Below are 16,936 nucleotides of genomic sequence, written 5' to 3'. Positions count from 1 at the left end.
TTCTGGGAGAAAGGATCCCAAAGGTGACATGGGGGATGATCATTATCCTGTGGATATGTGTGAGTGTGCGTGTATGAGTGTGTATATGTGTGTATGTGTGCAAGTGTATACGTGTGTGTATTTTAGTGAATCTCTGTGAGTGTGGGTGTATGAGTATGTATATGTGTGTATGTGTAAATGTGTATGTGAGTGAATCTGTGAGTGTGGGTGTATGAATGTGTATATGTGTGTATATGTGTGAGTGTATATGTTGAGTGTGTATTGTGTGTATGTGTGTGTAAGTATGTCTGTGAGTGTGTATATGTGTGTATGTGCATGAGTATGTGTGTGAGAATGTGTACACGTTTGGGCATGTGAGTGTGTGTATGAGTGTGAGTGTGTGAGTATGCGTGTGAGTGTATGTGTGTGAGTATATGTGGGTGGGGTGTGTGAGTGTGTATATGTGTACATATGTGTAGGGTATCTGTGAGTGTGTGTACTGTGGGTATATGAGTGTGTGTGTGTGAATGTGTGCATATGTGTGTGAGTATATATGATATGTGTGTATGTGTGCGTGCATACACGTGCGTGCATGTGTGTTCAGGTGATGTTCACATGTTTGCATGTGGAGCCTAGAGGAGGATGTCAGATGTCTTTTTCTATTACTCTCCACCTTATTTCTTCTTTTGTTTAATTTTTGTTTTTTTGAGACAAAGTCTCTCTATGTGGCTCTGGCTGTCCTAGAACTTACCGTGTAGATCAGGCTGGCCTCGAGTTCACAGAGATCTGCATGCCTCTAACTGCCAAATGCTGGCACCACACCCAACTTTACCTTATGTCTTGAGCCAGACTCTCATTGAACCAGGACTCACCATTTCATCTAGTTGACTGAGCAGAGGAGCTCAGGACCTGCCCATTCCTGTCCCCCAGTTATGGACATGGGTGACTGTGCCCAGCTTTTATGTGGGTGCTTAGGGTTTGAACTCAGGGTCTGTTGCCTTCATAGCAGGCACTCTTGTCCTCTGAGCTGTCTCGCCAACCCTATCATTAGGTGTTGATATTATTTGCATACCTTTCTCCCCCACCCATGTGTGTGTGTGTGTGTGTGTGTGTGTGTGTGTGTGTGTCTGTGTGTCTGTGTCTGTGTGTCTGTATGTGTGAAGGCCAGAACATAGCCTTGGTGTTGTTTTGTCTGTTTGGTTTTGAACTCATTAAGTAGGCTAGGCCAACCAGCAAACCCCAGGGCTCTTGTCTCTGCATACAGAGCACTGGGATCTCAAACGCACTACCACATCTGGGGTTTTTTTAAACATACATTCTGTGGCTCACACGCAGTACCTCTGATTTAAGGATGACTTTACCAACTGAGCTGTCGCCTCAGCCCTTAAGGACTTTGCTTATGGCTGTGCTAAGATACTGGACAAAAGCCACTCAAGCAAAGAGGGTTTGTTTTGGGTTTATTAAGTGTACCTGGCACAGGAGGGAAGCACAAGGCAGCTGATCACGGTGTGGCCACCGTAAAGAAGAGGGAGAGAAGACGGTAACGCTCACCTCACTTCTCCCTTTGTACGGTATTGGATTAAAATCGACATTCTATGCTGGAGGAACGAAGGATAAAGGCTGCAATGCATGCTCGAGCTACGGGACCAACTCGTCCTGGTTTTCCCAGAACTGTCCCAGTGTTTGAAGTCATCCTGGAATCTCTTTAGTTCTGAGAAGACCACGTAACTGACTATTTTAGCTCCACTCTACTACCAAACCTCCTGACTTATTTTCTTGGAGGTGAGACCTAGACCTGAGCTATACTTAACTCTCTTCCAAGGTGATTCCAGGGTGACCGGTAAGGATCTCTAGGCTTGTTTCCATAAAGCAAAGGACACCCTAGGTCAACACATCCATGCCCCACTAATATCGTGGCAGGAGGGGAACATGGAGGAAGAGCTGTAGGTACAACTTAAGACTGGGAATGCTCCCAGAGTCTGATTGAACCCCGAGCCTAGTGTGGCCCTGGATCTTTGGATTTCATGCTTTACTTCTGGTCTCTGTTGCCAGAAGACAGACTAACCTGGAGTCCTCTCCTGTGGATGATTCGACACCTTGCAGGCCTTTCTTTTAAAGTCCCCCATTACAGTCTGATATTGAGCTTTAGAGTGTACTGTCAGTAGGTTGAAAATATCTCAGGATAAGAAGCCCCATTCAGGCTCAGCTGTATTTGAACATTCAATATATCTATGAATATATCTATGAATGAATGAGTAAATGAACGAATGAGGCTATATTGGTGTGCATGTGCATGCGTGCGTGCGTGCGTGCGTGCGTGCGTGTGTGTGTGTGTGTGTGTGTGTGTGTGTGTGTCTCATTTGGACAGCCCTTTAATCACTATGTAACTAAGTGGTCTTAAACTTCTGACTGCTCTGCCTTTGCGTTCTGTATTCCTGAATGATACAAAGACAAATTCTGGCCCCCGGGAGACCCAGAGCAACCTTTAAAAGAGCCAAGGGCTGAAGTCTAGGAACCTCTCGCTGCAGGACCAGGTTGGTCAGGAGTGGGAGTGGAAACAAGCTCCTCCCCCAGATGCTGGAAGACTATACCCATCTTCCTGGCCCAGATCCAGACTCTGACTTCTGTGGGAGCAGGGCGTGTGTAGCGGTGCTGCGTAACTTTCCTAGGTTCCGGCTCATTACTCATCATTAGGAGTACTGGTGTCTGGAGTTTTCCAGGTTATCAAAGCTGCTCTGTCTGGAGCGGCCAGCAGGCCCTGATTCCTGTCACCAGTCATCTCCTGCCTTACGAGGCAGACAGTTGAGTAACCCAGGAGGGAGGGGCTTTGGTTTTTATACTCTGTGTAGTTCAGCCTGACACCACAACCTGCAAACGGTAGCTCTGGCCACCAGAAAGCTGCTCCTGTTTGGAGGACTTGTCTACTGGCTTTTTTTTTTTTTTTGCCGTGAATTGGTTTAGAACTTGTGGGCTCCTTCCTCTTTGCTCCCCTTGGGATAGCCGGGAGTGGGCAGAGCGGAGGCTGGCTGTGCCGTACCTCTTATTTCCTGCAACTCTGCAGAAATAGGCTTCCGGTCACGCCCCTGCAGGTTACTGCTCTTCCAGACGCTGAATATCTTCTAGGGCTTTTCTATTTTTGTCACAGATCTAGAGCTGGGGCTCAGAATCCAGCTTGCCTCCCCAGCCCTAGATCCCTCCGTGCTCCAGAGTCCACACGATTGTACAGAAAATGCAGCCCAGGCTGAACTCGGGTCAGGGGGCGGTCCAGGATGCTCCGGGACGGTTTGGCTTTTCAGTACTAACGTGAACTTCCTTAACGATGGAAAAGCAGATTTAAATGATGTTTTAAACAATGTACAAACGTGGCACTTCCTGATTAAGAAGTTGGTGTGAAAATTCTGACCTAAAAAAATTTTTTTTCCTGATTTTTGCATAAAAAGTTTGCTTGTTTTCGCCTTATGTGATACAGACTCTACCACTCTTCCTCAGCAGACAGCAAAGTCTGGAGCCCATTTGGGAAGGTGTAGAGTTCTGGAAAGCTGAAATGTCTTGAAGAATTTCATCAACTATGGAGGCCATGGCGGGAAGACCACAAGTTCAAGAACTGTCTGTACTACAGAGTTCAAGACCAGCCCATTTCTTAGTGACATCCTGACTCAAAATAGAAAGCTAGAGAAGGGGAGGAGGGGGTGTGTCTAGGGAGATGGCTCAATCAACAAGTGCTTGCCTCACAAGCCTGAGAACTTAGTTCAAACCCCAGGGCTATGTTAAAAAGCTGGGAGACAGACACAGGCAGGTTCCTGGGGCTCACTGGTCAGCTAGCATAGTCTACTTGGCAGCCCCAGCCCAGTGAGAGACCCCGCAGTTCAAAAACAAGGTGGGCAGCTTCTGAGGAGCAACACTGGAGTCCTCTGGCTTATATATCTACGAATACACACACACACACACACACACACACACACACACACACACACACACACACAAGGCAGTGGGGGACAGGAGAGAGAAAGGGCTAGGGATCCGGTCAGTGGTATGTATGAGACCCTGGGTTGAATCCTCATTGTTAAGGCTGGAGAGATGGCTCAGTGGTTAAGAACACATGCTGCTCTTACAGAGGACCAAGGTTCAATTTCTAAAACAACTCAAAAGTGTCTATAACCCCAGTTCTAAAGGATCCAATACCTTCTTCTGGCTTCAGTGGGCAACAGGTACCCACAAGGTAGGTGTATAGATGTATACACAGGCAAAATACCCATACACAAAATATAATAAATAAAAAAATTTAAAATCCCTGGTGCTGCATTAAAAAAGTTTATAATGGGCTGGAGAGATGGATCAGTGGTTAAGAGCACTGATTGCTCTTCCAGGGGTCCTGAGTTCAAATCCCAGCAACCACATGGTGGCTCACAACCATCTGTAATGGGATCTGATGCCCTCTTCTGCTGTGTCTGAAGATAGCTACAGTGTACTCATATACATAAAATAAATAAATCTTTTTTAAAAAAGTTTATATTGTCAGATGTTGGTTCCACACGCTTTTAATCCCAGCACTCAGGAGGCAGAGGCAGAGGCAGGCAGGTCTCTGAGTTCAAGGTTACCTGGTCCACAGAATGAGTTCCAGGACAGCCACATCTATACACAAAGAAACCCTGTCTCAAAAGGGGAAAAAAGTTTATATAAATATGTTATTCTTTACAACCGTCTTAAGAAAATTATTGAAACTGAGAATGGAATATTATAGTTCCCCATACTAGTAGCTGGTGTCACACATTCCCAACTTGAGGTAGAACTACTGGACTTGCTACAGCTCTCTTCTGAACAGACTTTCTTTCCCAGGTTCCGTGCTCCAGAGCATGCCGTGTCTCAGACAGACCTCACTGCCCACAACCTTCAGGAGGGCCCTCCTGGCAGCCCTACCCTCCCTGGCTGGAGAAGAGCCAGTTCCAAGCTGGGTTGGCCTGCACCAACTTCTGTCGAAGGCCGGCTCCTGTGTGTTCAGAGCCAACTCCCACCAGCGTGTTTTACATATTTTAATTAAAGTGCCGCCCTGGGCTGGCAAGGTTTCTGATAGATGGCTGCAATCCGAGGTGCAGGGCTGCAGCGGTGTGAAACACAGCATCCCAGGATGCACGTGCGAATGCATGTTGGCTTACACCTCTGGAGGCAGGTCTCTCCTCCCTCCTAAGGGAGTGAGCAGCAGGCAGGTGCCAGTCACATCCAGATGCGGCTCAGGCAGGGCTCGGAGACAGGGAAACGAGACTCGAGACATGTGCCATGGGTGGGTTCTGAGGACCAGCTGGCTGGTGAGCTCTGGACAAGTCCGATCCTCGCAGAGACACAGCCCCGTGGACGCTCCTTAGCGGTGTCAAATTATGACAAATGGCATGGCTAAAAGTTGCTGGGTGGCAGCTGCCTCGTCTCAGAGGGAAGCAGGTATTTTTAGCACCATGCCTTGGGGGTTCTGGCACTGGGTTAATTAATCATGGTGAACAGCACCAAGTCTTAGTCTTCATCCTCATCCCCACCCCTACTCCACTCTTGTTCTCATGGCCCAGCTGCAGAGCTGGAAACTACCGAGAGAGAGCCACAGCAGCCCGGCATGGCCCTCACACGGCCTCCCTGTGCCCTCCCTCACTGCTGCCTCCTCTTCCTGCTGCTGCTGCTGCTTGCTTCTGGCCACACAGCCAGCTCAGGCTTCCTTTGGTTCTTCTGAGCCATTCCTGCCCCCACACCTGTCTCCTAGAACATTATCTCCAGCTCCCAGCATTCTCACCTCACCTCAAGGCTTTGCCTCACAAATCTATCAGATTGCTGAGCTCGAGGACTTCCCAAACCTCCTTTGCTTTGTCCTTCAGGGATCTGGCGCTAGCCCCTCGGCCTTATGTGTTGGTCACTTACTTTATTGTTTAGATGCTGAGCTAGGCCTCCCATGTCTTGTTTTTCCTCTTGAGCAATCATTACCTAGCCCTGAGAACACAGGGTAAGCACTCGATGGATTGTGTCGTATATGCAGCTAGATGACGAGGTAGACAGATGGGTGGGTGGAAGGATGAATGGGTGGATGGATGAGTGGATGAGGTGGATAGATGGATGGAAGGATGAATGGATAGATGGGTAAAGGCTGGCTAGAAGACCTGTTTCTATAGTGACCTCACCTAGGACAGTATAACCATCATGAGAGAGACAGGGTCGGGGGATTCTGGGAAAAGAGTGGCTAGAAGCCACAGCTGTCCCCTCTTCTAGGGAGAGCTGCTCACAAGCTCTTTGGGTGAATGCTGTATTGCCCTGGAAGCTGTTTCTCCCAGCATTGTTTTCCTTGGGGACGAAGAGCGGTAGACACTGCCTGAAAGGTGACATAACAGTTCATCTGAGGATTAAGCAAGGTCTTCTCTTAAAAATACACTCACCTGGGCTGGAGAGAGGGCTCAGCAGTTAAGAGCACTGACTGTTCTCTCAGAGGTCCTGAATTCAGTTTCCAGCAACCACATGGTGGCTCACAACCATCTGTAATGGGATCCGATGCCCTCTTCTGGTGTGTCTGAAGTCAGCTACAGTGTACTCATATAAAATAAATATTAAAAAAATACACCTACCCTTCATGGAAGATATGGCTGGTTGCCTGTCCTCTTTGCTTGAGCATGAATCCCCAGTTGGTTCCAATATCGGGAGGCCTGTGTATCAGGGGAACTGGCTTGAGTCCAGTCCAGGAAGAGAAGTATGATTGTGTGAGTCTACTTTGGCTTAGAAACTCACTGTGGTTGGGTTAGAGTCAACTATGGGTTAAAAATGGCTGGGGATCCCATTTTAGCAGGACACAAGAAGTTCTCAGTTTCTTAGGATTTTGTAGCTTTACAAGGTGACAAGGAGAGATGGGTGTGGGCATTCAAATTCCCAAAGGAATGGGGTTTACACAATTGACAGAGGTGACACTTATGGATTGCAGAGTAAGCATTTCTTCCAGTGGCCTTAGGGTCATTCAATCCCCACAGGTTGAAAACCCTTGCTTTAAGGCATATCATCTAAAAGTCCTTCTGACGGAGCTAGACTCTCAGAGTGGTGTAAGGTTGCCTGGGTCTCTGTTATGTTGCCCCATCCCTCGTGTCTCCTTGGCTTCTTGAGTCATAGGAAAGCTATGACAAATTGAAAGAGACTGGGGCCAGGACATCCTCACGATAGAATTCCAGGCCATGGATGCTTTATTGGGTCTAAGTTTCTTTCTCTTGATATTTTGAAAGGAAAACAGATCAGCAGTCCTGATCCCTAAGACCTATGGGAAGGCTGGTAGAATGCAAGGCCAGGCCTGATGTGGGACTTCCTGGCACAGGGGAACATTGAGAATGTGCAGATCCAATGTGAGCTGTGGCCCCGAAGGCTCAGGAGGCCACTAGGCCTTGGTGATGGCACTAGCTTTCAGTTCCCTGTGACTCCTAGGAAAAGGGGACTATGACGTCATCTTCCCTGTGTTCCTGGGAAGCACATTGGCACCTTATTCAGCAGCTTCAGAGGAACTGAGGAAATGCTGTCTCGGGACTGGCCTTTCCACTTTCCTGTCACAGCGACAACTGTGACTTCTGCCATTCCCTGTGTGAAACAAAGTGACCAAGAATGAGAGGAGACAGAGAGGGAGAGGCCGGAAGCAGGAGAGAGATAGCAGAGGATGAGACCAGAAGAGACACACCACTTCATTCTCCTTTTCACTAGTATGGGAAATATTTATTGATGGAGAATCCAACAGGCACATGCCTCTAGTTAAATACCCCACACCCCCCTTGCTGTTCCCTTCCCTTCCCATCCCCACCCGCTCTTAGGTGGAATTTTGAGGCTGCCATTTCTCTGAAGGCCAGTAGGTGTCAATGTGTCAGCAGAAAAGTTAGGGGTGCCTGGCGTCTGAGAGCCACCTATGGACCAAAATTCCATTTCTTCCCATCATCTGAGTGCCATTGTGTGCGGGGGTAGCAGACAGGACGTTTGAGGGTAAACAACAGGTTGAGGAACACAAAATCTGTCAGAGTTTACTGTGCCTAAGTGGACAGTAGAACCAGGTTAACAGTTATGAGACAAAAGGAGAATTGGGGTGGTGGTGGTATGGAAGGCCTCGTGGGGCCTTTGAACACCCTTATCTCCCATCTCTCACGCCACAGTGGGGGGGACAGGCTCAGCAAGGGGAGGCGACTGACCTAGGGCCACCCAGCAGCTTCCGACTCTAGCTTTCCTGACTCCCAGAAAAGTAACCACTCTTCCCATTCAACGTTCCTTCTCAGTAATTAGAGATGCTTGTGATTCAAAATTTCACCTTCTTTTAGCTACAACTGTCCCTACAACATACCCCCTTCTGATGATTACTTGAGGCCACTAGATATTTAATGGACATCTCAGAGAAGAAGGCAGCAGACCCATGGGCCCTTCTGTGCTAGAGTTGACTTATCCAGGCTGAGGAGGGCTCACATGGTTTTTCACTTCCGGGACAGCAAGTTGGGAGCTTGAAACTATCCTTGCTGGGAGTATTTAACCTGTGGAGATTGGTTGCAGCTTCACATCAGAGATTTTCTCTCCCAGAGAGCTGTATACCACAGCTCTCGAAAACTCAGAGAAGGAAACAGGGGCTCCAGGGGGTAAGGTGATTCACTAATGAGACATTGCTTCTAAGTGGTGAAGCCTGGACTCCAGTGCGGGAAGGCGGGTGATAGGTTGCCTAGAGACCTAACAGTCTTTGAAGTCACTTGGAAGTGACAGAGTCTAGCTCGATTCCGGGGAGCTTACTCTGTGTTGTTCTGCAGTGACAAAATAAAGTATCAGAGGCTAAGAGATCAACAAAACAGCAGCAAAACATGTGTTTCCCTACAGTTCTGTAATTCCAGAAGTTGGGAAGTCTAAAATCAAGGAGCTGGGGTCTGGCGAGGAGACTCATGCTATGTCTTCCTATATGGAAAGTACCCGTTGCAGGAAGGGGAAGGTGGCAAGAGAAACAGAAAAGGGGTCAAGCAGAGATTATTATGATAATGAACCCATTCTAGAAATGGCACCACCCATCTGATAGACTCTGCCTCAGAAAGCCCCTCACTTCTCAATACTGATAGGATGACAGAATTTCAAAATGCCTTGGGAAAGGGACAGACATTTAAACCTTGGCACTAGATGCTACTGTGGCTGCTGTCTCAGGTAGAGTCATTGGTAGGATGGCAGAGTAGGAACCAGTTTGAGTGAAGATGTAATTTATCTAGCTCTAGATGGATTGGCTTCCGGGCTGGTTGTTAGGGAGATGTTTATGTTTGGAATCCTAGTAGGAGGTCTGGGCAAGAGACTACAATATGCAAAGGCCGTCTTGTTCTCCACCAAGCCGCTTGTGGCTACAAACATTTGCCTCTGTTAGAGTAACCAGGCAGACCCACAAGGTTTACCCGTATACACACTCCTCTTACTTGCCACCCTCCAGGAATGTTGGGAAATAGTACTTAGGCTCATTCCCTAGTTCCAGAACCCAGCGAGCACTCAGGAAGCTTTAACTGAATAAATATGAATGGCTCATTTTTCTTTTTTCTTTTTTTCGGAGCTGGGGACCGAACCCAGGGCCTTGCGCTTGCTAGGCAAACGCTCTACCACTGAGCTAAATCCCCGACCCTGAATGGCTCATTTTTATCCTACAGACAAGTCTGTGGACCACCCTTCAAGAGCAAACATGTTTATCACAACAAGTAGATCATCTATGCAATCTGACATCGTCTAGCCACTGCAGGAATATGGATTTGGGATCGGATTACTCCTTTAGCATCTTACAGCTTAAGAAAACCAGCCGTTACTTCTTAGAATGCCTTTGTTCTATTGGTCAGGCTGAAAGAAGCCGACACCAGGCCATAAAATCATCCATGCGCCTTATTGGGTGGGAGCTGCTCACTCTTGGCAGCCAGTGAACCCGACCTGGCTTGCCTTGACTTGGCCAGTTTTCTCCACTCCCTCGGATTTGGCTTCCTCTTGGGGTTAAAGGAACGCTTGAACTCTAGTTCTTCTGACAGGGTGACGAATTATTGAGAAGCTTCATTTCAGGAGACTTGGGGAAGCGCACGTAAAACTGTAGGTTACCAACCCAAAACGCTACAATATGCAAAATAGTGAACTGGGGCTTTCCTTCTGATTGGCTGAAGGGTCTTGATGTCATAATGAGTCGCGGTCTATCCACTTCAAATGATAGTGCCTCTAGTCCCCCAAACATCTCTTGGACTCAGTTTCTTGGCTTCCTCTCTGCAGAAGGAGATAATGGAAGCCCTCTTTCAGGCAGGGTCCATTCTTATGAAGGTGAATACCTTACAGGGCAAGAAGATGGTAGAGAGTGGGCTCCAGTCTGGGGACCTTTCCCTGTCTCAATCATGGCCCTCCTATCTCCCTCTGCCGGCCGACTTGGAGATCCTGCAGCAGAAAGTGACCGCGGTGCAAGCGGAGCTGGAGGACTTCAAGAAGGAGGCGCTGAAGGCCATCCGATACTTGGAGGACGCCTTCTGCCAGATGAGCGGGGTTCTGGCACAGCAGGAGGAACAGGCAGCGCGAGTGAAGCAGCGGCTGAGGGAGGAGGAGGACCGCGGCATAGTTCGCAACAAGGTCCTCACCTTCCTCCTGCCCCGGGAGAAGCAGCTTCGTGAACACTGCCAGCGGCTGGAGAAGATGCTGGTCAGGAGCCACGACCCGCAGAGAGTCATCAAAAAGAGCCAGGCCGACTGAACGGCCCTCGTGTGCATCTGAGCTGGCGAGCAAGATTGTTTTTTAATGGAAGGACAAACGTTAAGTCCCCATTTATTCCCCTTTCCCCATTTTTATTGCTTTCCTGCTACCAAAATAACACCATGCAGAGAGGCAAAAAAGACCTCAATACGGTTTTCGGGTGAAGTTCCGTTTATCCAGCCTCGGCAGGGAAGGAGTCCCTAGACACTAAGTCAGACCTGTAACGGTCACCTCGAACTGTTCCCGGTTTGTAATGGTTCGGTTGCTTGGATGCAGTAGCATTTTTTTCTTGTACATTCTTAAACCGGTTGTGTTGAACAGATTTACCTTTCTTTTAATGACTCCAGGCTTTCGTGCGTTATCACTTGACAATTGGCTGACTGAGACCTGTCCATGTGTTTTCTACACTGAGACAGGCTGGAGGCTTAGTGAGAGGGTTTGCCCATATCCTAAAAATGGACTCAGTCGGCTGGATTTGTGTAATTCCTGACCGAGCCATCTCAGTCTTCTCACAAGGTTGGACTATTGTTTCTCTCTTCTCCTTACTGCTTTGGTTCAACTCTGCTTCCTCTCCATTTAGCCTGAAGATGGGCTGTTCCCGTTAGGTTTCTGATGATAGAACTCGCTGTACTCCAGGGCACAGGAGGCGACACCCATAAGTTCGCACAATAAAACAGTGAAACTGACACCTTCATTTGACTCACTGAACGGTAGTTGTTAGGGTGTCTGGTCATTTATCAAACAGTGTATCCCTCCCTCTACCATCTGCCCCCCCCCCCGAGGCCCCTCCTGAGGGCAGGACAGCGCTGTTTCAAACGGTAAACTAACGGGCAAAGCCAGGGCATTCGCCTCTGTGCTCTCTCTGTGTTAACGAATGGCTAGTGCTCCAAGCCCAGGCCCCTAGTGTGTAATCATTTACAGTCTTGCAGGCTCACAAGCCTCTGAACCAATCAGACTGTTTTTGGACTGGCTCCTTCTGGGGTACTGGAGCAATCACATGTGTGGCTCGAGGCCATTAGCAGTCACTGTGACTTGTGTTTACAATCAACTGGTTTCCCTGATTCATACATTATTTCTCCGGCCCTTCTCAGAGGCTGCCACACATCAAGCCTGAGGGGTCTGGTGGCCAGAGGCGACACTGAGCAGTTGGATGTCTCTAGTCCAGGGCTTGCAGCCTGGCACGTGCCCTCTGACCTTCCGGTACGGCCTTGTTCATTCTCCTCTTTTACTCAGACTCTCAAATAAGATCCAAATATTTGGGTCCCCCCGAGTTGGCCTCCACCAAAGGACATTGTGACCATTGGTTAAGCACAATATCCAGCCATCAACCGCCTTCCTAGAAGAGCGGTATCTCTGCTCTAACTATAGGCAGCCTCTCCTCTAGCTGAAGCAGTGACTGAGTTCATTTAGCACCAGTAATATTGATAATCACACGATAGCTTAGAGCCATCAGGCACAGTGCACACTGCCACAGGCTTCACTTTAGCGTTACAAGGAAACCCAAGACTGAAGCTGAGTAACTTGCCTAAGATCAAAGCTGGCCAACTGGAGAGCTGAACCCAGCACGAGCCAGCTCCTTCAGAGCCTATGTTCTTAGCTGTCCTGGAATGTTCTGGAAAGCTTTATGGATGTCTGATATATGCCCCTAGTGTCCGTGAAACACTGCTGAAATTGCTAAGGTTAGCTCTGGAAGAAGGGAGTGTTTCTTGGAGGAGATTCCCAGACCACTAAACCATGGAGACAGGCAGGCAGGCAGACAGACACAGACACACAGACACACAGACCCACAGACACCCCCCCCCACACACACACACAGAGAGAGAGAGAGAGAGAGAGAGAGAGAGAGAGAGAGGTGGGGGAGAGGAGAGTTTTCAAATGTGAGTAGGAAGGAGTGCTTGACTGGTTAATAGAGGTCTGCCCTACGTAGAGGAAACAGGATCTAAAGGTACCCACTTACAAAGAGAGGACTCGAGTCTCCTGCAGGTCCAACTTGCCAGGATCTTGCCCAGAGACATGGTATATGTGTATGGGGAGGGGTTTGAGAGGCGGTTAGGTGATTAGTGACAGCAAGACCACATCTGCAGCCACCTATGTTTAGTTTTGGTCTGACATTTTGAGAGGGCCCTAGACAGTTGGAAGCATGGCTAGAGCATGGGAGAGGTCAGATGATCTGTAGGAGGGGACAGGAAAGAAGGACCTGGGGACCTTAGAGATATTTTTAGGGAAGGCCCAATCAGAATTTTTCAGGCAGGCACTGGACAGACTGCACTGTGGGATTCCCGGGGCCTAATAAGCGCCACCTCTCCTTTTCCTGCTCAGGTTAAGCGCCAGTTGAGCATAAGCGCAAAAGACAAGCCAATGGAGACAAAATGTCACCTTTATAGTTGATAGCATGCGTGAGAGTGTGGCTTAGGATCTGTCAGCCACATCTAGCTGAGACCTTGCCCCTAAACCTGATGCCATCTCCAGGAACAGTGCAGCCACTGTGTGGTCGTGGGTCCCTCAAAGGGCCATGCCTATGGGTTTACGGAATGATCTGTGTGCACAGAAAGGGCTTGGGGGAGTGGACATGGTGTATGCTGGGTGAGCACTGCTCTTTCTCCAAACACTTCAGGTGGGAAGTTGTCTGCTTTCTCTGGGTAGGATTAGGTGAAGAGGCAGAGAGGCCAGGGGTGTCACCTGAACCAGCCTCTTTCCATCATGAAAGAGGCTGAGGAACAAGCAGAGAGGAAAAGGTTTCAGTCGAGCCATCTGATCCTGCAGGGTGGCAGTTGTGATAACAGACAGCAGAAGCAGACCCCCAGCTCGTATAAGAAACAGAATAACATAGGAGTTACTACCTGTTTGGGCTCTAAAGGGCTGCCCCAGCTCATTTGAGATGTGGATGTTTTTGGAAAAACTTTCGTATTTAAAGGAATCTTAAGAACTAGTTTCAGAGCCCTTGCAACATCCTACCCCATAGACGATCTCTGCTTCTTCCCTGGGCCCTCTGTCCTCACCAGATGGCTTATGCTAACAATGTGATTTATGCTTAGGGCCCTGGCTCATGCTGTATGGATTTGACCTCTAGGGGAGCTGCAGACTTCAGAACTAAGGTCAGCTACACCGTGGCTTTGTGCCTGAGAGACAAGCCACCAATAAAAACCCTGGACACTAGTACCCAGAGGATTTGACCTGGTCGGCTCTACTTGACCCACGTTGCCACACGCTTTTGCTGAGAAAATTAAGCATCACGCATACAGATGTGCCAAGAGGCCAGCTAGAAGCCTCGAGGCCTTGACACTATCCTCTGGGTCTTTGCTGCTTTTAAACTCTGTTCTCTCCACGGTGCTGAACAGAAACTACGAGGACTGCAGCTTGGCGTAGTTTTCTGAGATCTAGCAGATCCCAGAACCTGAGAGTGTGACCCAGGGAGCCACAGCAGAGCCGGCTGCGCCTGTTGTGATGTGAATTCAGCACTGCTAGTCCCATGGCAGATGAAGAAACTGAGGCACAGAGAAGTTACGTGCTTAGGAGTCCCCAGTGATACTGCAGAACTTGCTGCTCTCCAGGGACAAAGGAAGGAGCTTAGAGAACTGTGTAGTGTGGGTGCTGTCCTATGGCTGAGCAAAGTGGAAATCAGGTTGGGAACTGGAATGGGTACAGATGTTCACCCCTGTGCTACTGGTACTCAGACCTGCTGCCTTGACTTTCTGCAGCCTCATCCGCCTCATGCCTGGTATCACCCCGGGGGTCAGAGTCCTGAGGCCTCACAAGATGCTAGGGAAACACTGCAACTCCTCAGTTCTAAAACAGGCAGACACTCGTCAGAGATGTCATCACGCTCCAGGGTGACCAAGCTGTCCTCTAAATTAACTGGGGCTGTCCTATTTTAAAACTCCAAATCCCACATGCTCAGCACCCAGACAGGGACCGTTGGGAGGATCCAGGTGAGGCCGGGGGTAGGATGAGTCCCAGGAGGGTGGAGCAGGAAGCAGAGTGTTAGTGACATATGATGGCTGATGACCCTCTCTGTTCAGCTGGGAGCCAGAGGCCACAGTGCCTGTCCTGTAGGAGGAAAGCCTTGCTTCCTTGCATCTCCTCACCCCACGACCGAGGGTATTCACAAAGAGGCCTTTGCTATGTGACTTTGGAGCTCCTAGGGGATACCAAGGGCTCCTCATTAAGTCATACTTCATAGATGTCTTCACAGATTGATGGTCCTGAAGAGGAGAGAAGACCCCTGGGGGTGGTGAAGGAGACAAGAGATGGGAATACAATGCAGTGGAACACTTGGCCAGCATGTATGAAGCACTAAGCTTTCTCTCTGGCATCATATAAACTAGGTATAGTGGCACACCACGATAATGCCAGTACTGAAAAGTTCAAGGTCATCCTCAGCTACATAGAGGGATGCAAGGTCAGCCTGGGCCAGCCTGGGCTACACAGATGTTGTGGGTTTTTTTTTTATTTATTTTTATTTACTTTGAGCTTTAAAACCTTGTTTATTTTTATTTCATATGCAATGGCGTTTTGTCTGCACGTATGTCTATATGAGGGTGTCTATATCCTGGAACTGGAGGTATAGACAGTTGTGAGCTGCCAGGGTGGGTGCTGGGAATTGAACCCGGGTCCTCTGGAAGATCAGCCAGTGCTCTTAACCACTGAGCCATCTCTCCAGTCCTTGTTTTTCTTTTTTAAAAAAGAGGAGACAGCTTGCTGCCTCTCTCGTGCCAGCTCTCCTCCTGGCTGTGAACAATGCAGTCCCGTTGCTCACTTTCTCTGAGGTTCGAGGGCCAACAGGAGACAAAACAACAGATGGCTCTCTTTCTGCCAGCAGCAGAGTTCTTAAAGGTGTCCTCCAAGCCTCGGTCCTCCATTTCCCTTCCCAAGCACCCGCAGCAGCCAGAGGCTATAGTCACTTCAAACATTTCATCAGGTGAAGCCCTCAGCAGTTAAGGTCCCCATGACCCTGGGGCCTCCATCTTTGGCAAGTGGGGAGCCTGTGCGTGGGGAATGGCTGAAAAGCAAGGAACAGAAATGCAGTCACGAGACACACACAGGGCCTCAGGTTCAATCCCCCGCACCCTATAACCTGGATGTGGTGGTGCGTGGTTGTCGTCCCGGAAATTCAGGAGGCTGAATTGAGAGGAAAGTTGAAGGTTCAGTGCCAGCCTAAGCTACCTAGCAAGCTCTCAGATTAACTTGGCATACATAGTGAGTTGGGTTTTTTCCGTCTCAAAAGCAAGCAACACAGAGGAAAAATTGTAAATCAATTACCTCGATTGACCCCACCACTTCCCAAGAAGCCTCAGGAATGTGGAGGTGTGCTAAGACGTTCACTGTCCAAGGGTGTGCTTAAGTCTCCGGCTCCAGAAACACAGGAGACAGAAATGCCAAGAGAATACAATCCTCAGGTCGTCCTTCCAGCCTGGAAGAGTCTCTGCCAGGTGGTATGACGGCATCGTGGCTGGGTGGCCCATAGTGTGGACAGCTAGTCCCTGGATAAGTAGGCCACCAGACGGCTTGGATGCTTTTCAGGTCCTGTCTTGAGGACTCTTACTGGTTGTGCTCCAGAAATGACTGGGTGGCCCAGAGTGCAGGAAATAGAAGCATGTGATTCTATATGAGGAGGAAGAAGGACCACGGTAAGAGAAATGGAGGGGAATCCGGATTTTCCAGACCACACCATGTGCTTGACTGGCCGGAAAGGAGCATGGGAACCTTTTCCTAAGTAGATAGCAGGTCGAGTGTCTCTGTCTCTGTCCTTGCCTTCTCACTGGGGTCACACCAGTAAATGCAGCAGAAGGGTTTCTTAGAGAGCCAGACAGCCTGTTGTCAATCAACCACCTTAGCAGATGTCTCTAGGGTTGAAGGTGAGAACCAGCTCTGTGTTACTGGGCCAGCATGGGGACCAAGGAAGAGTCACAGAGCGTGATGGGCAGCGCCTGATAGCAACACTCCCAAAGGAAGCACAGTGGGAGCAAGCAGAAGGGTTCATCCTCATGGGCCAGCAGGGGAGAGAGGCCACCTTGGTGTACAGACTCCCATTTCCTGGGAGCTCACAGAATCCCCATGAGGCACTTGTATATTTGAGACAGAGAGGTAGAACTCGTCCTTGAGACCCGGAGTGAGGGACACTGGTCATGGTGTCCTTGTCTGTCACCATCCTGATAGTTATCGCTTCAGGAGGGGTATGGCCCCATTTCTGAGCTTGACAGTTCTGAGGAGTCATCCACGTCTCCACTAAATAAGTTAGATCTCTCCA

The 16,936-nt window shown here is 49.1% G+C and overlaps 1 protein-coding gene across 1 annotated transcript; it reads left to right on the top strand.

Moving 5' to 3' along the window:
- Window positions 1–10,203: 10,203 nt before the first annotated feature.
- Window positions 10,204–11,005, top strand: Ccdc182 (coiled-coil domain containing 182). The gene has a single exon (XM_032911995.1). It carries the CDS (start codon window positions 10,231–10,233, stop codon window positions 10,687–10,689), a length of 459 nt encoding a protein of 152 aa, XP_032767886.1. The 5' UTR covers window positions 10,204–10,230; the 3' UTR covers window positions 10,690–11,005.
- Window positions 11,006–16,936: the final 5,931 nt, after the last annotated feature.

This window comes from Rattus rattus, chromosome 9 (genome assembly GCF_011064425.1).
Source record: "Rattus rattus isolate New Zealand chromosome 9, Rrattus_CSIRO_v1, whole genome shotgun sequence".
Classification (NCBI taxonomy): Eukaryota; Metazoa; Chordata; class Mammalia; order Rodentia; family Muridae; genus Rattus; species Rattus rattus.
The sequence above is the reverse complement of the archived record's forward strand: the minus strand, read 5'-3'. Positions and strand labels throughout refer to the sequence as shown.

What these genes read in the sequence shown, in the direction of transcription:
- Ccdc182 (XM_032911995.1), top strand. Translation starts at nt 10,231, where the DNA reads ATGGAAGCCCTCTTTCAGGCAGGGTCCATTCTTATGAAGGTGAATACC.